Genomic DNA, 23626 nt, shown 5'->3' with positions numbered 1-23626 from the left:
GAAGACAAGAGATGTGCGTTGCCTTATTATTATGTACGCAGGTCAATAAATATCCACAATTTTGCTCTAATTGTCTTTAGGCTGGCTCTATGGCATTGTGTGCTCACCAACCACTAGAAGGCACCATTGTCTATGTCTGTGGTAGGTTTCAGCGTCATCAGATCAGTACAGCTTGTGCTGTTGCGACGTAAAGATGGCCGCGCCACACACTGTTTGCACCAAGGAAGAACAGCATTCCATAATACTTTTTTTTTTTTGGTCTGAGGGCGTACCAGGAGCGGAAATTCATAGAAGGCTTGCAGCACAATATGGGGACAATGTTTTACCACAGTGAAGTGTTTACCAGTGGATTGAACGGTTCAAAAGGGGTCGCACGAGCGTGAAGGATGAGGAAAGATCCGGGTGTCCATCTGCAGCTGCAACTGATGCCAATATTGAACAAGTGTGTGATATGATCCTGAATAACAGATGAGTGACTGTTGATAACGTGGCAAACCATTTGCACATCAGCCATGGTTCTGCATATGAAATCATGCATAACAGGCTTAACTTTCACAAAGTCTGTTCAAGATGGGTTCCAAAACAACTCAATGACGAGCAGAAGCGCAACTGAGTGAGAATCTGTCAGCACCTACTGGACCGTTGTGTTAACGAAGGCAAAATGTTTCTGAAACGGATCATCATTGGAGATGAAAGATCGGTTCACCACTTCGAACAAGAGAGAAAACGTCAGAGCATGGAATGGAATCATCCCGGATCCCCAGTCGAAAAGGAATTCATGAGTCAAACTTCTGGAGGAAAAGTGATGCTCACAGTATTTTGGGACTCACAAAGACCAATCTTGGAACATTACCAAGTAAAGGGGGAAATAGTAAATAGCGAACGTTACAATGATATGCTGATAAACAAGCTCAAAACTGCAATATGCTACAAACGCACGGGTCGATTTTCGGAAAGAGTTCTCTTTTTGCACGACAATGCGTGTCCACATACTGCCGCCAACACTGCTCAAACTCTTCAGATGCTGTGCTTCGAGCTGTTGGAGCATCCTGCGTACAGTCCTGATCTCTCCCCATCGGATTACCATCCGTTTGGTGCACTTAAAAATGCTCTAAGAGGCCGTCGATTCAGCTCAGACCAACAGGTGAAGGAAGCGGTGCATACGTGGCTTGCTGCGTGACCAAAATCCTTTTGTTGCAGAGGGTATCAGAAAGCTTGTGAAACGGTGGAACATGTGCGTTGAAAAGGGTGACTATGTTGAAAAATGATATCAATAAAAAGTGTGTACTCTTTTTGTAATAAATTATAAAAATTTATTGCAGATACTTATTGACTAGCCCTTATAGGTAAGGCATCCGTCACTTTGTTTATGAACTGTCAATTCAGAAGTTATGCCATTGGAAGCATAAAAAGCCTGCAATGACGACAATGATGAAAGATCATCAAGGCATAATACAAAGTGAAAATGTCTTGCATAATGAAGTAGAAAAAAACACACAAACAAATTAAATAACTTGTCATCGAAGAGGAAGAATAATCCATTACAAACTGATGCTACAAAATGAAACTACACAGGGCACTTCTGACTAGTACAAATATTATGTTGACATTTCTGTTTTCCCCCTTCTCAACTTTATACTTTCCCCTAGAACTGGTTAACTCACCATGATGATATCCCCAGGTTGAAAAGACAATTCGTCGCTGTTTCGAGCAACAAACTCATATAAGGCTCTGTACTTGACGTAATTACTGCTAGCAGTAGTTGCATCCAGTGCTGCGAATTAAAGATCACATTTTAAAAAATTACATAAGGGAATGAGATACATTCTGGACGGTATAAAAAAAGACAGTAAATATAGAAGATTTAAAATACAAGACAAATACACTAAAGATATTGAAAGATAAACACACTAGACTATAGACAAAAATCAACAAACAAAGAATAGGAAGAGTGATTGCAGAAGCAGAAAGAGAATTATGTTCAGAAATGATGAAACCGTATTGGGCTGACAAACAGGAGGAAAACCTCCATAAACCTAACTAAAGTATGTTGGCTAAAATAAATAAATAAATAAATAAATAAATAAATAAATAAATAAATAAATAAATAAATAAATAAACAAACAAGAAAGCAATTTCTATTGGGACTAAACTACGACACTATCAGCCTTGGAGTCATCATCATCATCATCCTAAACCATCTCCAGTTTCCCGGGTGTGGTATATGAGCCTCCTCCATCTCACCCTGTCCTTGTACCATTCTTCCTCCACCAACCATCTTCAGGACTGCCAACAGTGAGGTTCGAACCCACTATCTCCCAAATCCAAGCTGACTGCTATGTGATCCAAATCGCAGTGCCACTTGGTATGTTTAGGAATGTAGAGGATTTTCGACAAATAAATAATACTATAATACACTATTGCCACTACATCATTACTGACATTCCCAGGCTTGACATGATGCAGGGTTTCAACCAAGACTATACATTCCTATTTGAAAGTACAGTATAACCTCAATTCGAAGTCGTTGGGACACAAAAATAGGACTTCAAATTACGTGATTTGAATGAACCGTCAACTTGTAATTCAGAAATGCCAACCCTTGCCACGTCACAAAATATTTTAAGACCCATTAATGCACACAATTAACCTTGATTCACAGTTTAAACCTTTTAAATGCCACGGAAAATACTATTTCCAAAATTTATCCAACAAGGTCCTTTTACAGTATTCAAATAATGCACTTGGATAACTCACTGACAAACAACCTCACACAACAAAAGGAAAAAGAAAGTATATTTCAAAGACGAGAAATCCATGCTGGCTCCCCTGTGCAAATTTTTTGTTTATTATTGTACTGTTTGCATTTTTTAGATGCCTTGTACTTGCATAGAATATGCCAGACACCCTTAAAACATCGTGGCTTATCGAACTTTCCTATGACAAGGGGAGGAAGTCTCTTGCTTCCGTCAGCATTACAAAACAGTACATTGACTCTATCCTTGTACGATTTCCAGGCTGGCACTTCTCTCCTTTTAAACCATAACTCCATTTGGGCTCAGCATTAAAATAAACAATGCAGTTTAATCGACATCGACATTCAGTACATATGATAAAGACGTTGATTCCCATAGGGAACCTGAAATATTTGTTCCGAATGAGTCTCTCATAGTGCATTGGTACTGCCGGTGGTTCCAAGTAGCCTACGCAGTGGCCTCCACGGTATGCACTAGCTATGTGTCTTAGTGGGTGTGCTATTTACCAACTGATGAGCCCAACTTAGCACACTGGAGCGAAACACTGGCAACCAGGAATGAGTTAGCTGGAAAATTTATAATGTCCAATAATGGACCAACTATAATGGTATTATTTGGTATGTACGAATTGACTATATGAGTCACGCTTTTTCGCCAACTGTTAGCATCGCCAGTGTTGGATTCTGCTTCTCCGCATGCTGCCTGCTACGAGATATTGTGGCATTCCTTCAAACGCTGAATGCAAAAGAATTACGATTTCACTCGAATGTAGCAAATATGAAGCACACTGTACACACACTGAAGTGAGTAAAAGCGTGGATAGCTACCCCTGCACATTCCGGAAGACACATTCTGTCATAACGCGGAAAATTTTGAATTTAAATTAATCTGTAAAACACTTTTTTTAAATGTAAAGGCAGTTTTGAATTAAAAGTCTGTATTTCAGTAATGGGACAGATAATGTTCTTCGAATTACGAATTATCCGTATTTAAAATTAAACAATTTAAATAACATGCAAAACTGTACCTCATGTTTCCAGGAACGAAAGCTTCTTTGAATTAGGTGGGATTTTAATTAACCAATTTTGAATTATCGAGGTTCTACTTTATTTTCATTTCGAAGCTTCTTTTTTATGCAATTTGCTTTACGTCACACCGACACAGATAGGTCTTTGGCGACGATGGGACAGGGAAGGGCTAGGAGTGGGAAGGAAGCGGCCGTGGCCTTAATTAAGGTACAGCCCCAGCATTTGCCTGGTGTGAAAACGGGAAACCACGGAAAACCATCTTCAGGGTTGCCGACAGTGGGGTTCGAACCCACTGTCTCCTGGATGCAAGCTCACAGCCGCGTGCCCCTAACCTCACAGCCAACTCACCCGGTATTTCGAAAGCTTCTATGGGCTACTTCAGTTTCTGTGCAACCTTTCGAAACACAGTGGGACACACACATCCCCTAATGCATGGTCAATGTACTGCCCTTCAAAAGAGGCTTGCAGTGGTGCTCTCACAGAGTAGTAGTCAGCTATCTTGGAAAGATTAGCCCGCTGCCACACTGAGGTGAAACACTGGTCGTTTCAAGTTTGAGAAGACTGAAAAAAACAATTTCTATTGGGCATCAATATAAGTCACCATTTTCTCACCAGTTCTGCACCATGTGTGATATGGTAGATATGCACCTCTAGGCACTGTGACAATCACAGAATTAGAGATTTCTTCCACACTAGTTTCATGTCTGTATCTCATATCTTTGAAGTTACTGTATACAAGGCAAAACTTTTCAAAACACCTTCATATATTACATATACTATGCAACCTTAAATGAACTCTTATTAAATAAGCAACAATTCCTTACAAGGGGTGACAGTCTCAGGCCATGCAGCAGGAGCAGCATTGTCCCAAGCAGCCTCGGGAGCAGTGTCCCACGTCGAGGTACTCCACGATGAAGAGAAATCTGTAGGATCTCGTATCCTCCCACTAATGCCTTTCATTTCCAGCACCTGCATGCAAAGGGAACTAAATTAATAACAAACCAATACAGAAATACAAATGCACACAAAGGTCCTCCGAATTTCGCAGTCCTCACCTTATTCCTCCGTTCTTCGTATGTGGCATACAGTTGCTCGCATTCTTGAACCAATTCTGCCAACTGCTGCTTCAGGTCCCCAAGTTGGCTGTTATTGTTCTCGATGTCCTGAAGCTTGACATCAATCTGTAAATAAAAAAATTTAAAAAAAGACAACATTAATACTGGTATTACTGTCGAATTAATATCCAATCACCACCGAGTCACTTGCTAGGTCTCACAAGGGGAATGGTCGAGGTGGGACTAGTCTGAAAGATCTAGGAATACAGACTGCGATGGTTTAGACACATGGAGAAGAGGAACAAAGAATACGTAGAGAAAAGAGGAACAGCTGCACGTGAAGAGGAAAAGAAAAAGAAGACGACACCTGTAGTGAAGGACAAGGTTTCTGAAGATCTGAGGGAAAAAGGATGGAGATCGGAGGACAGCCTGGGAAAGCTTCGAGAAAGAGGATCAGGAAGGGAAATATCGAAACCATACAGTCACGGGAATAATAATGGCCTAAAAAAGGAAGAACTGGCTAACTCATGTTAAGTGGTTAACAAAAATTAAATTCTCTTCTTTTTTCCTTTCTTTTTAATGTAAAGCAAAAGCTCATTTTCAATACAATAATTCTGTTTACAGTGGACAGTAGGTTACCTCCTTCTGCAGATCCTGCAAACGATCTCGCATCTGCTTCAAAGTGATCTGTTTGTTGCTGAAGGCCAACTTCACTTGCTCCTGGTTCGCTGAATCAGCAGCCATGTTCATCTTGTTGCGAGCCTCCAGCCGCACCTTCTCCTGACTGAGCGCAACCAGCCGCTGGTTCTGCTCTTTGAGTTTCGTCTTGAGGGCACTCATCTCCTGCAGCTGGGTATCTCGTGTCGTCCGCATACCGTCGATGGTGGTCTTTACTCCCGAGACGCCCACGCGTGTCTCGCTGATCTTCTGAGAAAGTTCCTTCACCTTCTCATTCTGAAAACCAAAAGAACACTGTTCAAGTGATGCTTATATTAAGATGTTCGAGGACATATATTTGTGGACTGCAGTTACGTGGGAGTTAACTTCTGTACTAGTATCATTTCAAAGCATCAATGACAGACTATCAGCTAACACAAGAGATGGAAAGATACGCTGTGTTGCTGAAGATCAAAATACACTACCGTATATAGTTATTGCTATTGTCCAGCAGACTGGGCAGGATACGAAGAGGAGGAAGGAACAGATAACAGAACAAAGAAATGAAGAAGGAACACAAACTAAAAGAACTTCCTTTAGTTTTTCTTGAGTATTTCTGGGGTCACTGGGACCACCCTGACTGATTTTGGGTTTTGGCCAGCAGTTTACGACCGGAATGCCTTTCCTGATGCCATGTGATTTTTCAATTCATAATTCCAATCCAGGATTAGAACCTCACCATCTGGATGGAGAGCCAGCAGTGCTAATCACAGCCCCACAATACAAATTTATGATGGTATCAACAAGAAGATCTTAGACTATTGTAACAACACAGTAAGGGTTTTTATTCTTTTGTAATATCTGAAGCCATCTCTTTTCAGTTTTGACTACCAATAATTCACCAAGGCAGCTAAGAGGGAGATAATTTACTACGACAGTAACGAATTCGAGAAAATTGATGTACAGAGTGGGAAAACACACTAATGGCTAGTTTTACCAAGCTTCGATTATGAATTTGACGACTGTTTAACTTTGACGATTCGTTTATCGGCCATTTTTTCATTTCTTCAATGTCTGTTTACTTTGACGATCGTCAAACGCACCGTCAATTTTGACGCGGCGATTTTCGACCTTCAAACATGACGATTCGTTTTAAATGGTGTGTCTGTGTTGTAAACACTGCAGTGTTCAGTAGTAGTTGGAAATTACAGATCTCTTTTAAAGTGTTTTAAGCGTTTTGGCATTTTACAGGAAGTGTTAAAGCATTTCACAGAACGTTATTTAGAAGATCATGAATGTGCGAGACAACTTTGATGCTGAATTACTGTATACAGAATTACTGGAAAATCTGGGACCTGAACGTGCAATTCCTGACTGTAATGATAATTTCTTCTCAATGGATGACTTCAATTTTGTAACTAGGTACAGACTTTCCAAGAGAATAGTACTGAAACTTTTAAAGCAAATTGAAAATAGACTGGAATATCCTACTAATAGAAACCGTCCATTAACACCGATACAACAACTACTTTTAATTCTACGTTTTTATGCTACTGGTTCTTTTCAATTGGTACTAGCAGATGTGAATAGTGTATCTAAATCAACAATTTGTCACTATATTAGGAAAGTTTCCGAAGGAACTGGTTCCTTGAGACCCCTGTATGTGAATTTTCCTGAAGGTGACGAAGCTTGTTCAGTTATTCGCGATTTTTATATGATAAGCAACTTCCCTGGAGTAATAGGTGCCATCGACTGCACACATATACCTATACTGTCTCCTGGTGGACATAATGCAGAAGTTTTCCGCAACAGAAAGTCCTATTTCTCAATTAATGTACAGACTATTTGTGATGCTAATTTACTAGTAAGGAATGTTGTTGCTAGATGGCCTGGATCGGTTCATGACAGTTTTATTTTTGATAATTCTGAAATAAAAATGAAATTTTAGACAGGAAGAATCCAAGACTGACATCTCCTAGGGGATAATAGATATTGAATTACACATTTTCTTCTTACACCATTCTTAAATCCACGAAATCAAGGCGAGAAAAACTACAACAGAGCCAATATTAAGACAAGAAACACTGTTGAATGACAATATGGAGTATGGAAAAGGAGATTTCCGGCCTTATCACTGGGTTTAAAAACAACAGTAACAACATCTTTATCTGTCATAGTGGCTACCGCTGTGCTACGTAATATTGCTGTGCAAACAAAGGAAGATGAACCCCCGGAAGATGAAGTACTCCATCACTACCTCGAAGAGGAAAAAGACGACTTAACAGGAATTATTTAGTCTTTGAGGAAATTAATGTGGGCCTACCTGGCTTAGCTGATCAAGATGGTTCTCCAGGTGTTAATCGGAACAGAATCGTTGAAAACCATTTCCGTTAAGACACTGCTTTAAAAGTGGAATAAATTTAAAACACATGAGTTCTGTATCACTAATATTACATAAACAAGCACACACTTTATTGTTTTCTATAGCACACAATAGGCAATATTTAATGTGACTGTATGTTTGATACTAATAGGTCATTGGTTAATGTTACTTAAGTTTATAGGTTAATAAATTTGTAGATCATTACATTATTATTATTATTATTATTATTATTATTATTATTATTATTATTATTATTATTATTATTATTATTATTATTATTACATTTAGTCTGTTGTTTCTTCAAATAAAAGGAAAGTTTTGCCTCTAGCACTGCACTTCTCAGTTTTTCATTTTCTTGCTTAATTTTTTTGGTTTCTTTTTCATGTGTATTAAGGCTAATTCTTCGTTATGCCTTAATTGCAGCATGTCTAATTCTTGCTTGCAAAGATCCCTTCTTGCTTCTGACAATTCAATAACTTTTTCACGAGCTTACAGTGCTTCCGATTTCTTTGTCTTCTTAAAGGAAGTCCGGTTTCTTGATGCCCACGATATCTTGCTACCGCTAGTTGATGGTGGAAGGTCATGGATTGTATTCGGGCCCGTTTCTTCACTGGTAGGGATAAGGATCTCTGTACTTGGTTCTTCTTCAAATGTCACCAGTACATTGCATGGTTCAATAGTGTTGCTACTGGATGCGGTTAGGCCTATGTATGCAGAATCGCTATCCAAGTTGTAGGGAAGAGGCTCTACTTGGTCCCTGATTACTTCTAGGAGTTGTGATGATGTTTGGTCTAATGAAGGGGTTACAGCAACTCCACCTCCAGTTTTAAACATATTCATTCACCTTATCCTGGCATCTTTTTTGCTTAGCCCTTCTTTTGAAGTTGTCATAAAACATTTTCAATTGTTTCACTGACCTCTTACAAACACATTCATGAGAATTAAAACAATTTGCAAGTTCTATGCATGCTTTCTCTTTATCACGCAACATTATGCCATCTGTTTTCTTGTTTTTGATTGTCTCTTTCCTTTCGGCAACAAGACTCACGAACAAACTCTTCTCGTCTTCAGAGAATTTGGATCCTCTCTTCTTTGACGAAATATTATTATTATCTTCCATTTTTGAGATCACTCTTACAACAAAAAATTAAATTACAAAAGAAGTCTATTTTCAACCGTGGCTCAGTACTTCAATTATTAATCGAGAAATGGCAATCAGAACGTACGACAAAACTCAATATTGAAAAAATAAATATGGTAGTTCAACCTATTCAATACAAGTAAATAAGAGATGTAGAGATTACATTCTTATTTAATTAAAAGTGGTACCGGTTTCGACCCCAGTCTGGGTCATCATCAGCTGATTATAACTCGAAAAACAATGCACAAGTAAGAAAGAAGTTAACGGTCAACTGATATTGTGTGGACTTGGACTTGACCGTTAACTTCTTTCTTACTTATGCATTGTTTTTCGAGTTATAATCGGCTGATGATAACCTAGACTGGGGTCGAAACCGGTACCACTTTTAATTAAATAAGAATGTAATTTCTACATCTCTTATTTACTTGTATTGAATAGGTTGAACTACCATATTTATTTTTTCAATTTAACTGTGATACTTTTCAATACGGAACAATGAAACTTTTATCTTTAAAACTCGATATATCGCGATATAACGTAGTTTTGAAATGCAAGATCGTGTCAAAATAAACGGAGTGTCTATTCCAGCTCACTAGTGATAATGAAATGTAAAAGGTTTTGACGAAGCGTCAAAAAGAAACGGGTCGTCATTTTTGACAGGCATCAACCGGCCATAAGGGTGATGTGACAGCAAAGTCTACTAAGATGATGGCAAAACATCGGCCACTCACCAACACACGATGCAGCACAACAGTCCAAAGCGCCATGTGCAATAGTACATGCGATTCTTCTTAAATATTTATGCATTTTAGTGGAACCCTAGCTAGAAATCGCTGTTCTAGATGGACATGATCAAGTTTTGAAGCCACTTCCACAAGCAGTAATAGATTTTTTGTAAATGTGGTTGAGGCTATTGTAAACAACAGAAAGTCTGGCAATAAAAAGAATGGGTCCCAATATGAATACCAACGGAAAGGCTCAGTTTAATGATTTAATATCTATCTTTGGGCTCATGTTTTTTCTTAAGATAAAAAGCTTTCAGGTCATGCAGGGCAGACTAAAAACCTCCAGCATGAACAACTAGGTACTCCAGAATTAAGAGGGCCGATAGCAGAAACGATGACTAGTTTTAAGCCTAAGCAACATGTACCTAAACAACGCCTGCATTACGCACGATCTTCCATTGCATAAACAATGTTCAACCGGTGTTTAGCTAGACGTCGTTTAACACATTGGAGATGCCGCTCGTAGAAACTACGGGCGCGCTAATTCATTGCTGCTGATGGAGCTCGGAGAATCTACGGGCACGATTTCACTGTATTGTATTTGCCGTTTCAGCGAGCTGTGACTTCACTGGGATACTGCTGAATGCTTCTATAAGCATAATATATATTAGTTATGAGCATAAGTCGAGAGCTCTTCTTTCAAGGCATTGATAACACAGCCACGTTCCTACATAACCTAAGGCTGTGTCATCGTTGACTCTCAGCTGTGAAATGGGCGGGAAAGTACGTACGGTACATGCGGACAGGAAGAGTGTGTGTTCGAGAGGCAGGCTTGTTTGTGTAATTCTTGTGAATATTTAGCATGTCTAATTCAAGTATACAAAATTTCGACAACGAATCCACAATGGGTATTCTTATGGAAGACACAATTTCTGAAAATGAAGATGAGGATAACAATTACACACTAAGTAAGCATGCTGATTCTGGCGCTTCAGGCTAGTAAATGTAGAAAATGAGCTCACTTCAAATTGGTGTGAAGTGTAACGTAGTTTTACATCTCTTCCTTGAAGTGGGTTCTGTAATACGGTACTATTTTATACCGCTTCCTAAAAATGTGGGTGTTTCCCTTGTACCTGCAGTAACTCGATGCAACCCCGTCATCAAACAAAGATCAGTGGGAATGTAAATTCCTTGTTGTAAACAAAGATACCGGTGCCAATTGACTAATTAGGTTAGAATCTGCATTAGTGTGTTTCAGTAGATGTGCCCAAAAAGTCAAATTACGAAATATTAACCGAACTGGCATCCATAGTTGCATCAGATTTTTTTCGTTTGTAAAACATATTATATTCATAAATTTATATTTTAAAATTACTGCACTATTACGATAATTAAAACTCATTTTTGTGTAAAAGAAAGTGTGATCTTTCTATGCAATCCAAAAGTTTTTATAATCATAGCTTACCCTAGTAATGAAAAATTTTCACAAACCATTAAAAATCCGGCGATTTCTGGAGGATAGCACATTCAAATATGGCCGTCTCCAATGTGTTGAAGCATCAGTATAGGCTGGAAAATGGGAATAGAAGTATCTTCCATGCAACTCTTTGCTTGTAGCATCCAATGAATTCCTCGGTGTGCATGCTGAAAGTTAGTCAGCTGTCATCTTCCTACTTACTCTAATATGGATAAGCATGAGCATAACTTGCACACAGATAAGAATATTGCTTTCAATGAAAATTAAATCCCATAATATTATCGGCACTAAAGCGACACGCCACCGTACGAGGAAGTGTAGCTTTGAATATAGTATTGTTATGGTGAGTGTGATCTAAATAACTTTGGTGAAGGGAAGATGAAACTGTAGTAGGTACTGTGTAACCGAATGAGTTGTATGGGCCATTCTTGTATTCTGGAGATCAGGTTCGAAACGCACCATCGCAGCCCTGAAGATTGCTTTCCGTAGTTCCCCCATTCTTACACCAGGCAAATAGTGGGATTGTTATTATGGCCACGGGTCTTCCTTCTCAGGTTTTGCCTTTTCCTATCTCACACTTGCTGAAAATTGATCTGAATGTGCACGATTATTATCTGCAAAAAAGAACACACACAACCTACTTTTTAGTGTAACTTATGTGTGCTTACTTGGCAGTACATATAATAAGCTTATAACTAAATACCTCCCGGTTGATGTATGCGACACACCTCTGGCAATCAGGTCAAGTTATTCTGATATGAAGTCGAAGTAACCTATAATTGCACAGAAATTATCCCACATATAATAAAATATATTGGTTGACAAGAATTGTAGTCAAGTTGACAGTTACTGGACTGTCCTATGCGTCAGTCTCAAGAAACAAGTCCCTTATATTATCTCTTGAAAAGCTAAATCATATGTTAAACTGTAACTCTCCGTACATTTCAAATTAATTGCTGCAATTTCGCAGCAGACGACTCACAGAGAGGCCGTCGGAATAACCTTTCTTTCTGGAATCATCTCAACATGATAATAAAAATTATATGTTTCATGGTGCGTAACCTGTGATTGTGATTCACTCCTAAAATTTGAGGTTAAACAGTGTTCTCGGCAGTGTTTAAACATAGCCGGTGGAAAGTCGGTTTTAAGCAGTGTCTAAATGATAAAGTCTTTGCAATGTGGCAGCCATACTTAGACAGTGATTAACCGAACACATAGTCTAAACACAGTTTCTGCAATCTGCCCAGAATGTCTATGGTTATACTCACCAACTGGGAGAGCTCTATACTGAGGTTTTGATTTTTAGCTTTAAGCTGCAGCACTTTCTCCTGCTCCCTTTGCCGTTGTTGCTGCAGTTCTTGGCACCGCTGCTTTTCCCACTCAAGCTGCCTCTGACGTTCCATTTCCCTAGAAAGAAAACAAAATGGTTACAAATTTCATATTTTACTGATTGAGGTTATACATAAATAATGGCTGGAGCATTCACGATAGGCATTAATGAACATCCCCGTTTGTTGCTGTTGTCATGATAGAAATTTTTACAGTCCTATACTATATAGTGTACGAGATAGTTCACTTTCTTCATTGTCCGGTTGGCTTTCATGAGCAACCACATCATTAAAACTTCCTTCCTTATCCGACATCACATGGTCTCCATTATCACAAACAAAATTCTCATAGTCAGCTAAATCACCATCATTTACAAGCACTGCATCAGAGTTGGCTGCCATTATCCTTCATATGGCTTCAAGAAAGAAAATATCATCACAGTACTCGCAGCAAAGATAACACAAAACATTCAAGAAACATGAAAACAATAAAACACATAAAAACATGAAAACAAACAAAAACGTAGAAGTCATTTGGTGACATATTCAGAAAATATTCAGAAAATACATTCTCCCTTTTCCATAAAGCAAGTTAATAGTGCTGTAATCTCTCCTACACAACAGAATTACTAGCCAGTAAGTATGGGAGTGCATCAGGAATGATACATGGTGCTTTTAGCAATAACATGCAGAAATGATGGACAGCACGTCAGCACTCTTACGGTTAAGCTATAACACTGATCAGTTATTGAGAGAGAAAATTAAGAAAGAGGACTGCATGCAAAACAAGGCATTTCTGTGTACGTAAGTATAGGGAAAGCCTATCTGAACTTTTCACGACTTAGCGAGGTTGAAAGGCTCCCATGATTAGAGTAGTGTCCATATGTTTATGTACAAAGTAAGAAAATATTTCACTATTAAATGTACACATCGAATTACCAAGGTCCTCTTCAAACACAATACAAAAACTGCATTTGGCAGTCACTAAAATTGCTCAGTCTAGATAAAACAAAGGACAATTCGTCCCAACATTTACATCCTGGGGTATACGAAATTCCCTGTACCTGCGGCAAGATATACATTGGCCAAACATGCCGGTCCATTGGTACTTGTATCACAGAACATGAACAAAATATTCGTCTCAACCAGCCGAACGAATCAGCAACAGCAATAGCTGAGCACGCCCTATCATTGGGTCATGATGTGTTCCAAGATGCTCGAGCTCTTGCCAACACTAGACACTACAGGTCGAGGATTATACGGGAAACAGAGGAAATACATCGAAATCCTAACAATTTCAACAGGGACACTGGCTATCAATTGAGTAATATGTGGTTGCCAACCATTAAGGATTTATGTTGGTTGTTCCTATCCCTGTCCCTTCACTACTGTTATCTCGTTTCGGTGTTTTCCAAATTCGTACGTTCCTCATCACCAGACGTTTCATTCCAGGCCTGTGTCAATGTCATGCTTTCCTCTCAGACTGATTCTGATGGTTCCGTCAGTTTTCACTTCAAATGCTAGCGCTGTACCACATACATCTGGTGATGAATGAACGTATGAGTTCCACTTCTATTATTAATGTCTAAATTTAAACCCCATTCTTGGAGAAGTCTTCCTCATGAACAGTCAAGATTTTCTTCTGAAGATGCAGAGCAAAGTCCTCTGCGTTAAAGAATTTCACCTCATTTTTTTTTTTTTTTTTTTTTGCTAGGGGCTTTACGACGCACCGACACAGATAGGTCTTATGGCGACGATGGGATAGGAAAGGCCTAGGAGTTGGAAGGAAGCGGCCGTGGCCTTAATTAAGGTACAGCCCCAGCATTTGCCTGGTGTGAAAATGGGAAACCACGAAAACCATCTTCAGGGCTGCCGATAGTGGGATTCGAACCTACTATCTCCCGGATGCAAGCTCAGAGCCGCGTGCCTCTACGCGCACGGCCAACTCGCCCGGTCACCTCATTTTCTTGACACGGCATAAGCCAAAAAGCCTATATCATATCATGCCAAGTTTGTTGTTTCATACCATCAGTTTTAACCTTCGTTTTTATTCTTCCTTCTCTATTTCTTTGTAAATATCCACTTTTGTCTTCATCCTACACTTCCTACAAGAAAGAGGATTTTTTTAAGAATGGACTCTAGAGAGTGTGAACTTCTGCCCTCCTGATGAGAGTAGGGTGCAGAAACGATCTGAAGTGAGGTTGAGAAGCAATACATAGATCTAGAAGAACTAGGACTGATGAATAACAAACACATCTGTGAAGACAGAGGTGTGTGAAGGTATGAAGATCATCCTCTACTTTTTTTTGGTTTCATGTTTGTCCTTGTCTCTAGTTCTGTCGCATAACCATACTTTAGCCAATGAGCATTATAAAGACATGAAAGTTTTAAAATCAGAATAATTTCTAGACTATAGTATTCAATATATATATATATATATATATATATATATATTCGTTTACGGCCATTAGAGACCACGTTAGATAACAATTCATGTTTCTGGAAGCCTTCCTCACAGCCCAGAACTTCAGCATCCTCTCTCTGGCAGCCTGTCTTCTTTCGTCCGTCCACCCACGGTTAAGTTTTGGTTCGTCATGGAATCCCTGAAATCTGTCGATCACTGACCTAAACTTTGTTCAGTTTGAGATGTCTTCCGAATTTAGTCCCACCTGTCTGAGATCCTTTCTCACCTCCCTGAACCATTTGTCCGACACTTTAGGTCTGCCGTCTAGTATTTTGAAAATCCTTTTCGTTAGTCTCTTCTCATCCATTCTAAATAAATGCCCATAGAATTTAAGTCTCCGTTTTCTCACGGACTCAGTTAGCCTTTCATTGTCTCGGTAAAGTTCTTCCCTTCCTCGCAGCCTATACTGTCCATCCACAATCTTTGGACCCATTATTTTGCGAAGGATCTTTCTTTCAAATTTCTCAGCTTCTCTCAGTCCCGCTTTTTCTGTCATTTGGAGGCATTCACTAGCATACAGACATTCCGTTTTAATCACTGTATTGTAGTGCCTTAGTTTAGCTCGTCTGGAGATGGTTTTCTTCTTGTATATAGGATATGTCCTACGAAAAACCGCAGCCATTTTCTCCCGTCTGGTGTTGTTTGCTTCTCTTTCATTTGTTTTCAATTGCACTATTTCAATATTATAAGGCAGAAGGATTAATCTACCTACAACAACAGTGACTTTGATAAGGTGTCATAGGGTGATGTCATAGCACAGCCATCTTGAGGTACTAAAATCGCAGAGGTGTGTGGCTAAAAATTAGTGTAGCTCTGGATCCGGCGCAGTAGCACTTCATGTGAGGTGCTGTTTTATTTGTCTTTGCAAGTTCTATACGTATACAGTGAGAAAAATATCAAATGCTGAAAGTTTGAGAAAACTGTGGCGCAAAGAAGTGTGAAATTTTCTTCTTTAGCAAAGAGTTATGACATCCAATTCGCTCATCTACCTCAAGCTAGGTTGGGATGTTTATGGCACATTTCCATCTTCCTCTATACAACCACCATTCTTCCTCCTTAACTGTGTTATTTCATAGTGAAATTAGGACAAACAATTAGAATTAATACAGTATAACCCCGACTTTGAGTGACCTCGATTTAACGTAAACCCACATTTAACAGAAGAAATTTCCAGTCCCAAAAATTATTCCATAAGAGCAATGCTATTTTATATTCAATTTAACGTAATTCACAATAGGGCAAAACCCGCATTTAGTGTTAAGGAAATTTTAAAATTCTCAAATATTTATTTCTATTCATTTCTATTCATGAAAAAGACGTCATACGGTTGCCGAGGATGAGTCAAGGTAGAAGAGCAAATTAGAGCATAGGCACTTAATGCTAAAGTGTAAAGAAACATCAGGATAATACGAAGTTAATCCCAAAAATAAGGTCTATTTTTTTAATAAATACATAGACCTGTTTACTTCTACAATGGGTTACATCATTTTACAGCTTGAACATTCAGCTATTTTTCTACATAATCACCATTTCGGTCGATGCATTTTTGTAGACACTGTAACAGTTTTTGTATGCCCATGTCATACCAGCTCGCCATGCTGTTCAGAAAGTTGTGAACCTCATCTTTCACCTGGGATCCATCTTGCCCACACCTTCCGGCATTTCAACTTTTCCATTAAAATTCTGTGAGCAGCACTTCGGGGAACCTTGGGAACTAAAGTGCAGAGATCATCATCTTCACACATTATTTGCTCAACCTTCACGACTGTCTCGATGGAAATTGACTGTCTGCCGTCAATTGGTGATGGATTTCAATTGGTTCAGTATGTTTTGCGTTCAAACACCGAATAACTGCGCGCACTTAGCGGTAACATCCAATAGGAGCCCCATTCTCAACAGCTGCTAAGCCAAGACTGAGTGCCTCAGTGCGGCGTGCGCATGTTTATATGCGAGCGCGGGAAATACTCTTCACAATATTGTGACCAACAGACACAAGAAAAGAGTTCTGTATTTATAAAAATATAGGAGACCTTATTTTTGGGATAACCCCCGTATGTTTTCACAACAACTGCAATGCCAGCAGTTAACTCCTTAGAAATAAAGGCTGAAGTAAACAATTGCTTAATTTTAATACTATCCACTAAAATAAAATAAGAATGTGATACTTCTACTTCTCAAGATACAGCGGTGTGCATAACTAATTTCAAAAGTTAGGTTATGTAATTTCTAGTCTTGTTAAATTTCAAAAAGGCTCTTCCCATGTAAATTTATAGTGAAAATGTTACCATTATTCTACAGGGAGCTTGAAATGTGTTTTCATAATACGTGCGCGATAAACCTAGGTTAGATGACGCCGTTTGAAGTGAGAAAATGGAAATGTTTGCCAGAAGCCTCTGGAGTGATGATATTACAATTAAAAAGAATGAAACTGAATATGCGTGTTCAGACTATTGGAATTAGAGAATACGTGCTAACGAGTAAGCCGCTGCTCGGAAAACATCCCCGAAAATGTACCGATTGCTGTTTCGTAGCGATTTTAATGCGTTTTTGTGCAGTTTGGTATCTTTCCCGACTTTTATGGCAAATCGTGTATAACGTTAAAGAACAACCTTAAACCGAAGCGGTTTTGCATTCATCAACAAAAATCTGTCAAAATGAAACACAAATTGTAAGTACAGTACTGGTACAGTGTGTAGGGTAGATATCTCCTTGTTTTATTGCTGTCACAGTGTAAATAATGTATAATGGTACAATTTATGTTAATACAGGCACAGATCTCTGGAAAAGGTGGGCTTTCTACTGAAACCTCTATTTAAGGTAAACCCCCATTTAAGGTTACAAAAATAGGGCTTCTACTGTAACAACAACTAAACACAGCAATGTTGTTGTAATGACATTTTTCAGAAAACGTAAACCATATTCAGCCTTGAACATGTGCCCCCCCCCCGCACTACCACCTCTCAACACTGGTTATGTTCCACAGGTGTCACGACGCCTGCTGAGGGTAAATACTTGACTGAGGGCCGGACGGCATTCCTTTAAATGTGTTACTAAATCTACAGGTATGGGTCTCATATTTAAGCATTCATAAATTCTGAAGGTTTGAATGGAGGTAAAACTTATATGCACATGATATTACGCTACTTGCCTCCTCTGGTGAAGAAATGATGAGCTTACTGGAAAGAGTTGAAAAGATGAGCAATGAAGATGGCTTGAAAATAAAGAGTGAGAAAACAATAATAAATGATTATTGCCAGGCAGAACAACAACCTGTAACTGCAACACATCAACAATGGACAGGTGATTGTCACAATAGTTTATGAGGGCTGTCGGTCTGAAAAAGATCAAGCAAAGTACAGGAAGAACAAAAGCTACTACGGCAGAATCTAAAAGAATCATGAAATCGAATTAGATACCAAGATGTCTCTTGTTAATGCTCTAATGTTCTCCCACCCGCCATTTTTTTTTTTTCTTCCCTGTAAAACTAAAACAGCTGACTTGAGACATGAGTTTTGAAATGTACTGCTGACGACGAACACCGAGAATAGCTCAGACTTGTTGAAGAATGAGGGAGTTCATAATTATGCGCTCAATTTTAAAACATGGCTTAGTGCAATGGTGGAACAATGAATGACAATTACTTTTGATGCATTATTATAGATGGTGTTACCTAACACTGCCCTTGATAGAAATATCTTACCATTTATCCCGATTAACCTTGATATTAGTGATTTGAAGTTGCTTTCTAATGAGATGCATTCAACCCACATAATGAGCAATCCTGCTTGCTGTTATCTTCTAACTAGCATGTGACCTTTTTTTTTTTTTTTTTTTTGAAGAGTTTGAACTACTGTCAATGTGCAATCATCGCACCTCCCTGTCCAGTTTCTCAATGGGTTTCGATACGAAGTGGGAATCACTTTCATAGCAAGTTTTTACAAACAGATGCCCTTCCCCGACATCAACCTCATTAGTAGAGTTAATGAGATGAAATGAATGATGTGATATGTGATAGTAGGAGGGGATAGGGTGAAACCTGGTGTCGGCACAGTCTACTCTTGTCGAACGACGTCAAGGGTTCTGCTCAAGGCTTTACGTCTTCATCTGAAGGACAAATCACCATCAACAGCGTCATATGTCCTCACTCCATATGAACACTGCAGAGAGCTTTGGAATTGAATCCAAGCTTTTGCCACGCAATCTAGTGATTAGAAATTGTACATCACCACCTCTCCTACCCTGCCGGCCAACATTCTGAAGGTGAAATTTCTTTCAACCAACGGGAGTCAAACCAGCTAACCACAATGTCGGACCAAAAAGACTTGACGTCTTAATAATTGTGGCCACCCGGCAGGCACTACTGGTATATTCTGGTGTTCTCGATCAACAATATTCCTTTAGAATTGCTGAAAGTGGAAGCACAGCTGCAAGAGAAGCAATACGGTTTTCAGAGTGGCAGATTTGACAACTGACCTATTTTCTGCAATGTAACAGTCAGTAGAGAAAAGCTGGAGTATGGCAAAGATTCTATCTCAACATTCTTCAGCATAGCAAAGGCTTAAGACAGTGCCCAAGAAAAAGGCTATTGTGGGCACTCAAGAAGAAGTAACCAATTATAAAACTTGAGTAATTATAAAAGTAAGGACACTAGCCAGGGATTCAGATAATTTTGAAGTAAAGAGAGGGCTGAGGCACCCCTTTTGTTAATTATCATGGATGAAAGACACAAGGAGATTTGAACAGAGATTGTGGGGAAAAAAAAAAGAGCATGGTGGTTTGCTGGTGACAAAATACTGACAACAGACAATGAGGAAAGATTACAAGACCAAATTCATGTGTGGAATGAAAGAACTGAGGATTGGGGAATGAAAATTTGTAAGGAGAAAAGCAATGCAGTCATAGTAACAAGAAAGGAGAGGGATCGAAGAGGTTTTATTTTATTTATTTTATGAGTGACTTTACGTCACATTGACAACGTAGGTCTTTTGATGATGATAGGAAAGGAAAGGGCTAGGAGTGGGAAAGTAGCAGCCATGGCCTTAATTAAGGTCCAGCCCCTCTGCCTTGTGTGAAAAGGGGAAACCAACAAAAACCCATCTTCAGGGATGCTGACAGTGGGGTTCGAACCAACTATCTCCCAAATACTGGATACTGACCGCAATTACGCAACTGCAGCTACCGAGCTCGATAAGAGGGTTTGTGAAAGTGAATGACCAGCCATTGGAGATGGTAAAGAAGTTTTAAATGCTTAGGATGAGAGATATCAGAATAAGCCATGAGATCAGTAGCAGAGCGCAGTAAGTAGATTGGTTCTTTGACTGGTGTCGAATAACGATGTGCCACTGGAACGCAAAGAAACCCTTTACAATCCAGACGAATAGAGCAGAAACACAGGTGACCACCACAGCCCACGAAAGCAAACTACAGGCAAGCAAAATGAAGTAGTTGCGAGAACCAAATAATGTAATGCCAGATATAAGAGACAGATTCAATATAAACAGTCTCATTGAAAGGATAAAACCATCACATTTGATATGGTTTTAATTACTGTGTTGATCGGGTTGATAGTACCTCACAAGGGTCACATAAGTTAATGTAAGGAATGATTTTCATTGGGGTAATCTCATTGAAAAGGGTGTATAAGGTTATAGAGCTCTTCACATGGTTATGAGGGTATTTAGAGGTTGTAGTTAGGATGTAAAGGAGAGGTGTTATTAGTCACTGGTAAGATCCCAATTAGAAAATGGTCCCAAAGGCCCCTGACCAGGAGTAATTGATACAAGAACTGGTAAAAATCCAAAGGAAAGCAGCACAATTTGTTCTGGGTGATTTTCGTCAAAGGAGTAGTGTTTTGAAAATGTTGCTAACTTTGGGCTGGGAAGACTCTGGAGTAAGGAGACGAACAGCTCAACTAAGCAGTATTTTCCGAGCTGTCGGTGGAGAGATGATGATGCTTGTTGTTTAAAGAGGCCTAACATCTAAGGTCATTGGCCGCTAATGGTACGAGATGGACGACATGATATAATTAAAATATTAAAATGTATCCACCAACTAGAATTTAAAACAAATTTAGATGAACAATTTGAATTTAAAATAATCAGTGGATCTAATTCGCAATGCCTTATTTTTGGTAAAATGATAGATGATAGATTATGGTAGAATAAGACATTGCCTTAAAATGCAATAATATATCATGCAAATTACTATTTTTAAAAAACACATTAAAATATATAAACACAAACTAAAACAGTCAAATTAATAAAATGCAGTGAACAATAATACAAAAATAATATGAAACACTACGTTTATATGTGATGAAACAAACCACTATACCTCATAAAACGGATGACGAGGTCTGCTGACTGCTCTCGTCATCTCGCAGGCACTCGGGAGTTTTAGGCAACGGTGCAGATCGACCTGGTCCACACACTCCATAAGGAGGTATACCACGGTAAGATGATTACCGAAAGTACACACTGGAGGGGGTTCTCCTTTCAGTAAATAGGAGTGCGTTACTATCCCGTGGCCAATCCGAAGACGACATAATACCACTGCTTCCCTTTGAGAAGCCCAAAGGGAAGTCTGAAGTCCTCCACACCTTCGTTATATCTTTTATTGCTCAGCTTATTTTGAAGTGGAGTGACCTGCCACTCCATCTCCCAATGGGACATAACCAAATATCTCAGCTGAGAGCGAATATCACTTGCTGGAACCTTACAAGGCAAGGGGGGGCAATGTAACAGCCTCCTTGGCAGCCATATCAGCCAACCCATTTTCCTCTGCACCCATGTGGCAACGTGATACTGGTGCCAGCATCCAAACACCCGGCGAGCAGCAGCGAGCTCAAGGAGTCTGTACACAGCAGAAAGTGTCAGCGCACATCGGACAGCGCATACCGCAGAGCTTCACAGATATCATAGAGCTCTGCTCTATACACACTCCAGGTTTCCAGGAGAGCAAAACGAAACCTATCATTGTCGACCACAAACGCACAGCCCACTTTCGTTTCTGCCCTCGAACCATCCGTGTAAACGACGACTGAATCTGGATACCGGCCAACTACGGACAGGAAGAGCTTCCGATAAATCGAGGGGTCCCTATTTTCCTTCGGGCCAGTGTGCAGACCCAGGATTATTTCAGGTTATGATATAGATGTTGATTCCCATAGGGAACCTGAAATATTTGTCCTGAATGAGTAAATTTATATTGGTATTATTTCAGGTTGCCGTATTATCCACGCGGGTACCCCATTCGGTTCTCTGACAAGACAGGGAACCGAAGGAACATCAAACAATCTACGACTGCTATCCAAGTGTATTTCAAATGGCCGCGTTGCTCAAGGATAAGCAGCATACAGCCGATGGTCTACGTTGTCGAATACTCAAGGATAGCTTTGTGGAGAGATGGCCCGGAATGACATTAGTAGACAAGTAAGCTTGAGTGGAATAAGGGACTAGAATAATTTGTCAAGGGAAATGTTAGATAAATTTCCTAGTTTTCTTTGAAAACATTTAAGAAAAGACTAAGTAAACAACTGAAGGGGATCTGCCAACTGAACAACAGCCCTGAATGCAGATCACTGATGGCTAATATTGTCAATACATATTGATTGACACCTGGAGAGAATGCCAAGACAAGTATTTGGAATGAAAGTAAAACACACAAAATACAGCAGGAAACCCTGAAGAAGATGGCTGGAGCAGATCAAGACAGATCTTGGAAGACGGGTAAGAGTTTTGGAAGAGGTCCTTCAACAGGTGTCGAGGAAAGATAGAAGCAGGAGGAAGTCCTTCATCCACAACTCAACCTAAACTTAACTGGAGAAGGGGGAAGAAAGATTTGTAAGGCTATTAGGATAACAACAGGTAACTAGAATAGTGGCATGCATGAAGAATTTATTTAATAACCTAGTAGGTATATGATTATAGCAGGTATACGATTACCTTATGAATAATGCACCTGGGTAAGTGAATCTACGATAATACTACTTGCACTGTGATAGCGTTCGTTTTGGTAATGTTTGGTCATTTTCAACAGTAACTATACAAATTGGCAGCAATGATCTTACTTAGGTCTACCATATTTACTTTTAGAGACCAGTTTTATACAATTTCAACTACAGAAGAATTTGGTTCAGAGAGGATTATTATTAAGAGAATAACCAGGGGGTTTCAGAGGCCAAGGAAAAGCTACAACCTGATAAAATGCAGCATTAATACCACATATGCACAAACATGGCACAGAACACAAGACTTATGGTGAAAAGTAATCTTAAAAACCATCACCAAATAGTCTACAATATTGTGACATCATTTGATCTCCCCAGAAATTTTCATCAGCCGAGTGGCAAGAATGAGTAGTAGCCGGGCAAATACGAGGACTGTTTGAAAAGTTCTTGGAATCACCGCTAGATGTCAGTGCTAGAGCAACGAGGTTCCCGAGCAATAATCACACATCCTTTGTGAGTGAACATGTGGCGCGTCAGTGCTCTAGCTGCAGGAGTGTGGTAGTGACGACTCTTTGTTCTTGTTCCTGCATAGTGATTTCTGACAATGGAAAAAACTGAGATTCGAGCAGTGATTAAATACTTTGTAAAGAAAGGTATGAAAGCA

At 39.3% G+C, this 23626-nt stretch overlaps 1 protein-coding gene across 8 annotated transcripts in view; it reads right to left on the bottom strand.

The window, feature by feature from the left end:
- The window catches only part of Dap160 (dynamin associated protein 160), a 196896-nt gene that overhangs the window by 128216 nt on the left and 45054 nt on the right, over positions 1-23626 (bottom strand). For all 8 annotated transcript variants that reach the window (XM_067154599.2, XM_067154598.2, XM_067154602.2 and 5 more), the window contains exons 11-15: positions 12491-12629; positions 5479-5793; positions 4840-4965; positions 4609-4753; positions 1665-1774 (exon numbers count right to left, since the gene is read on the bottom strand). In XM_067154599.2, coding sequence (XP_067010700.2) covers positions 1665-1774; positions 4609-4753; positions 4840-4965; positions 5479-5793; positions 12491-12629 — 835 coding nt within the window. The remainder of the gene's footprint in view (positions 1-1664; positions 1775-4608; positions 4754-4839; positions 4966-5478; positions 5794-12490; positions 12630-23626) is intronic.

Source organism: Anabrus simplex, chromosome 10 (assembly GCF_040414725.1).
Source record: "Anabrus simplex isolate iqAnaSimp1 chromosome 10, ASM4041472v1, whole genome shotgun sequence".
NCBI lineage: Eukaryota > Metazoa > Arthropoda > Insecta > Orthoptera > Tettigoniidae > Anabrus > Anabrus simplex.
The sequence above is the reverse complement of the archived record's forward strand: the minus strand, read 5'-3'. Positions and strand labels throughout refer to the sequence as shown.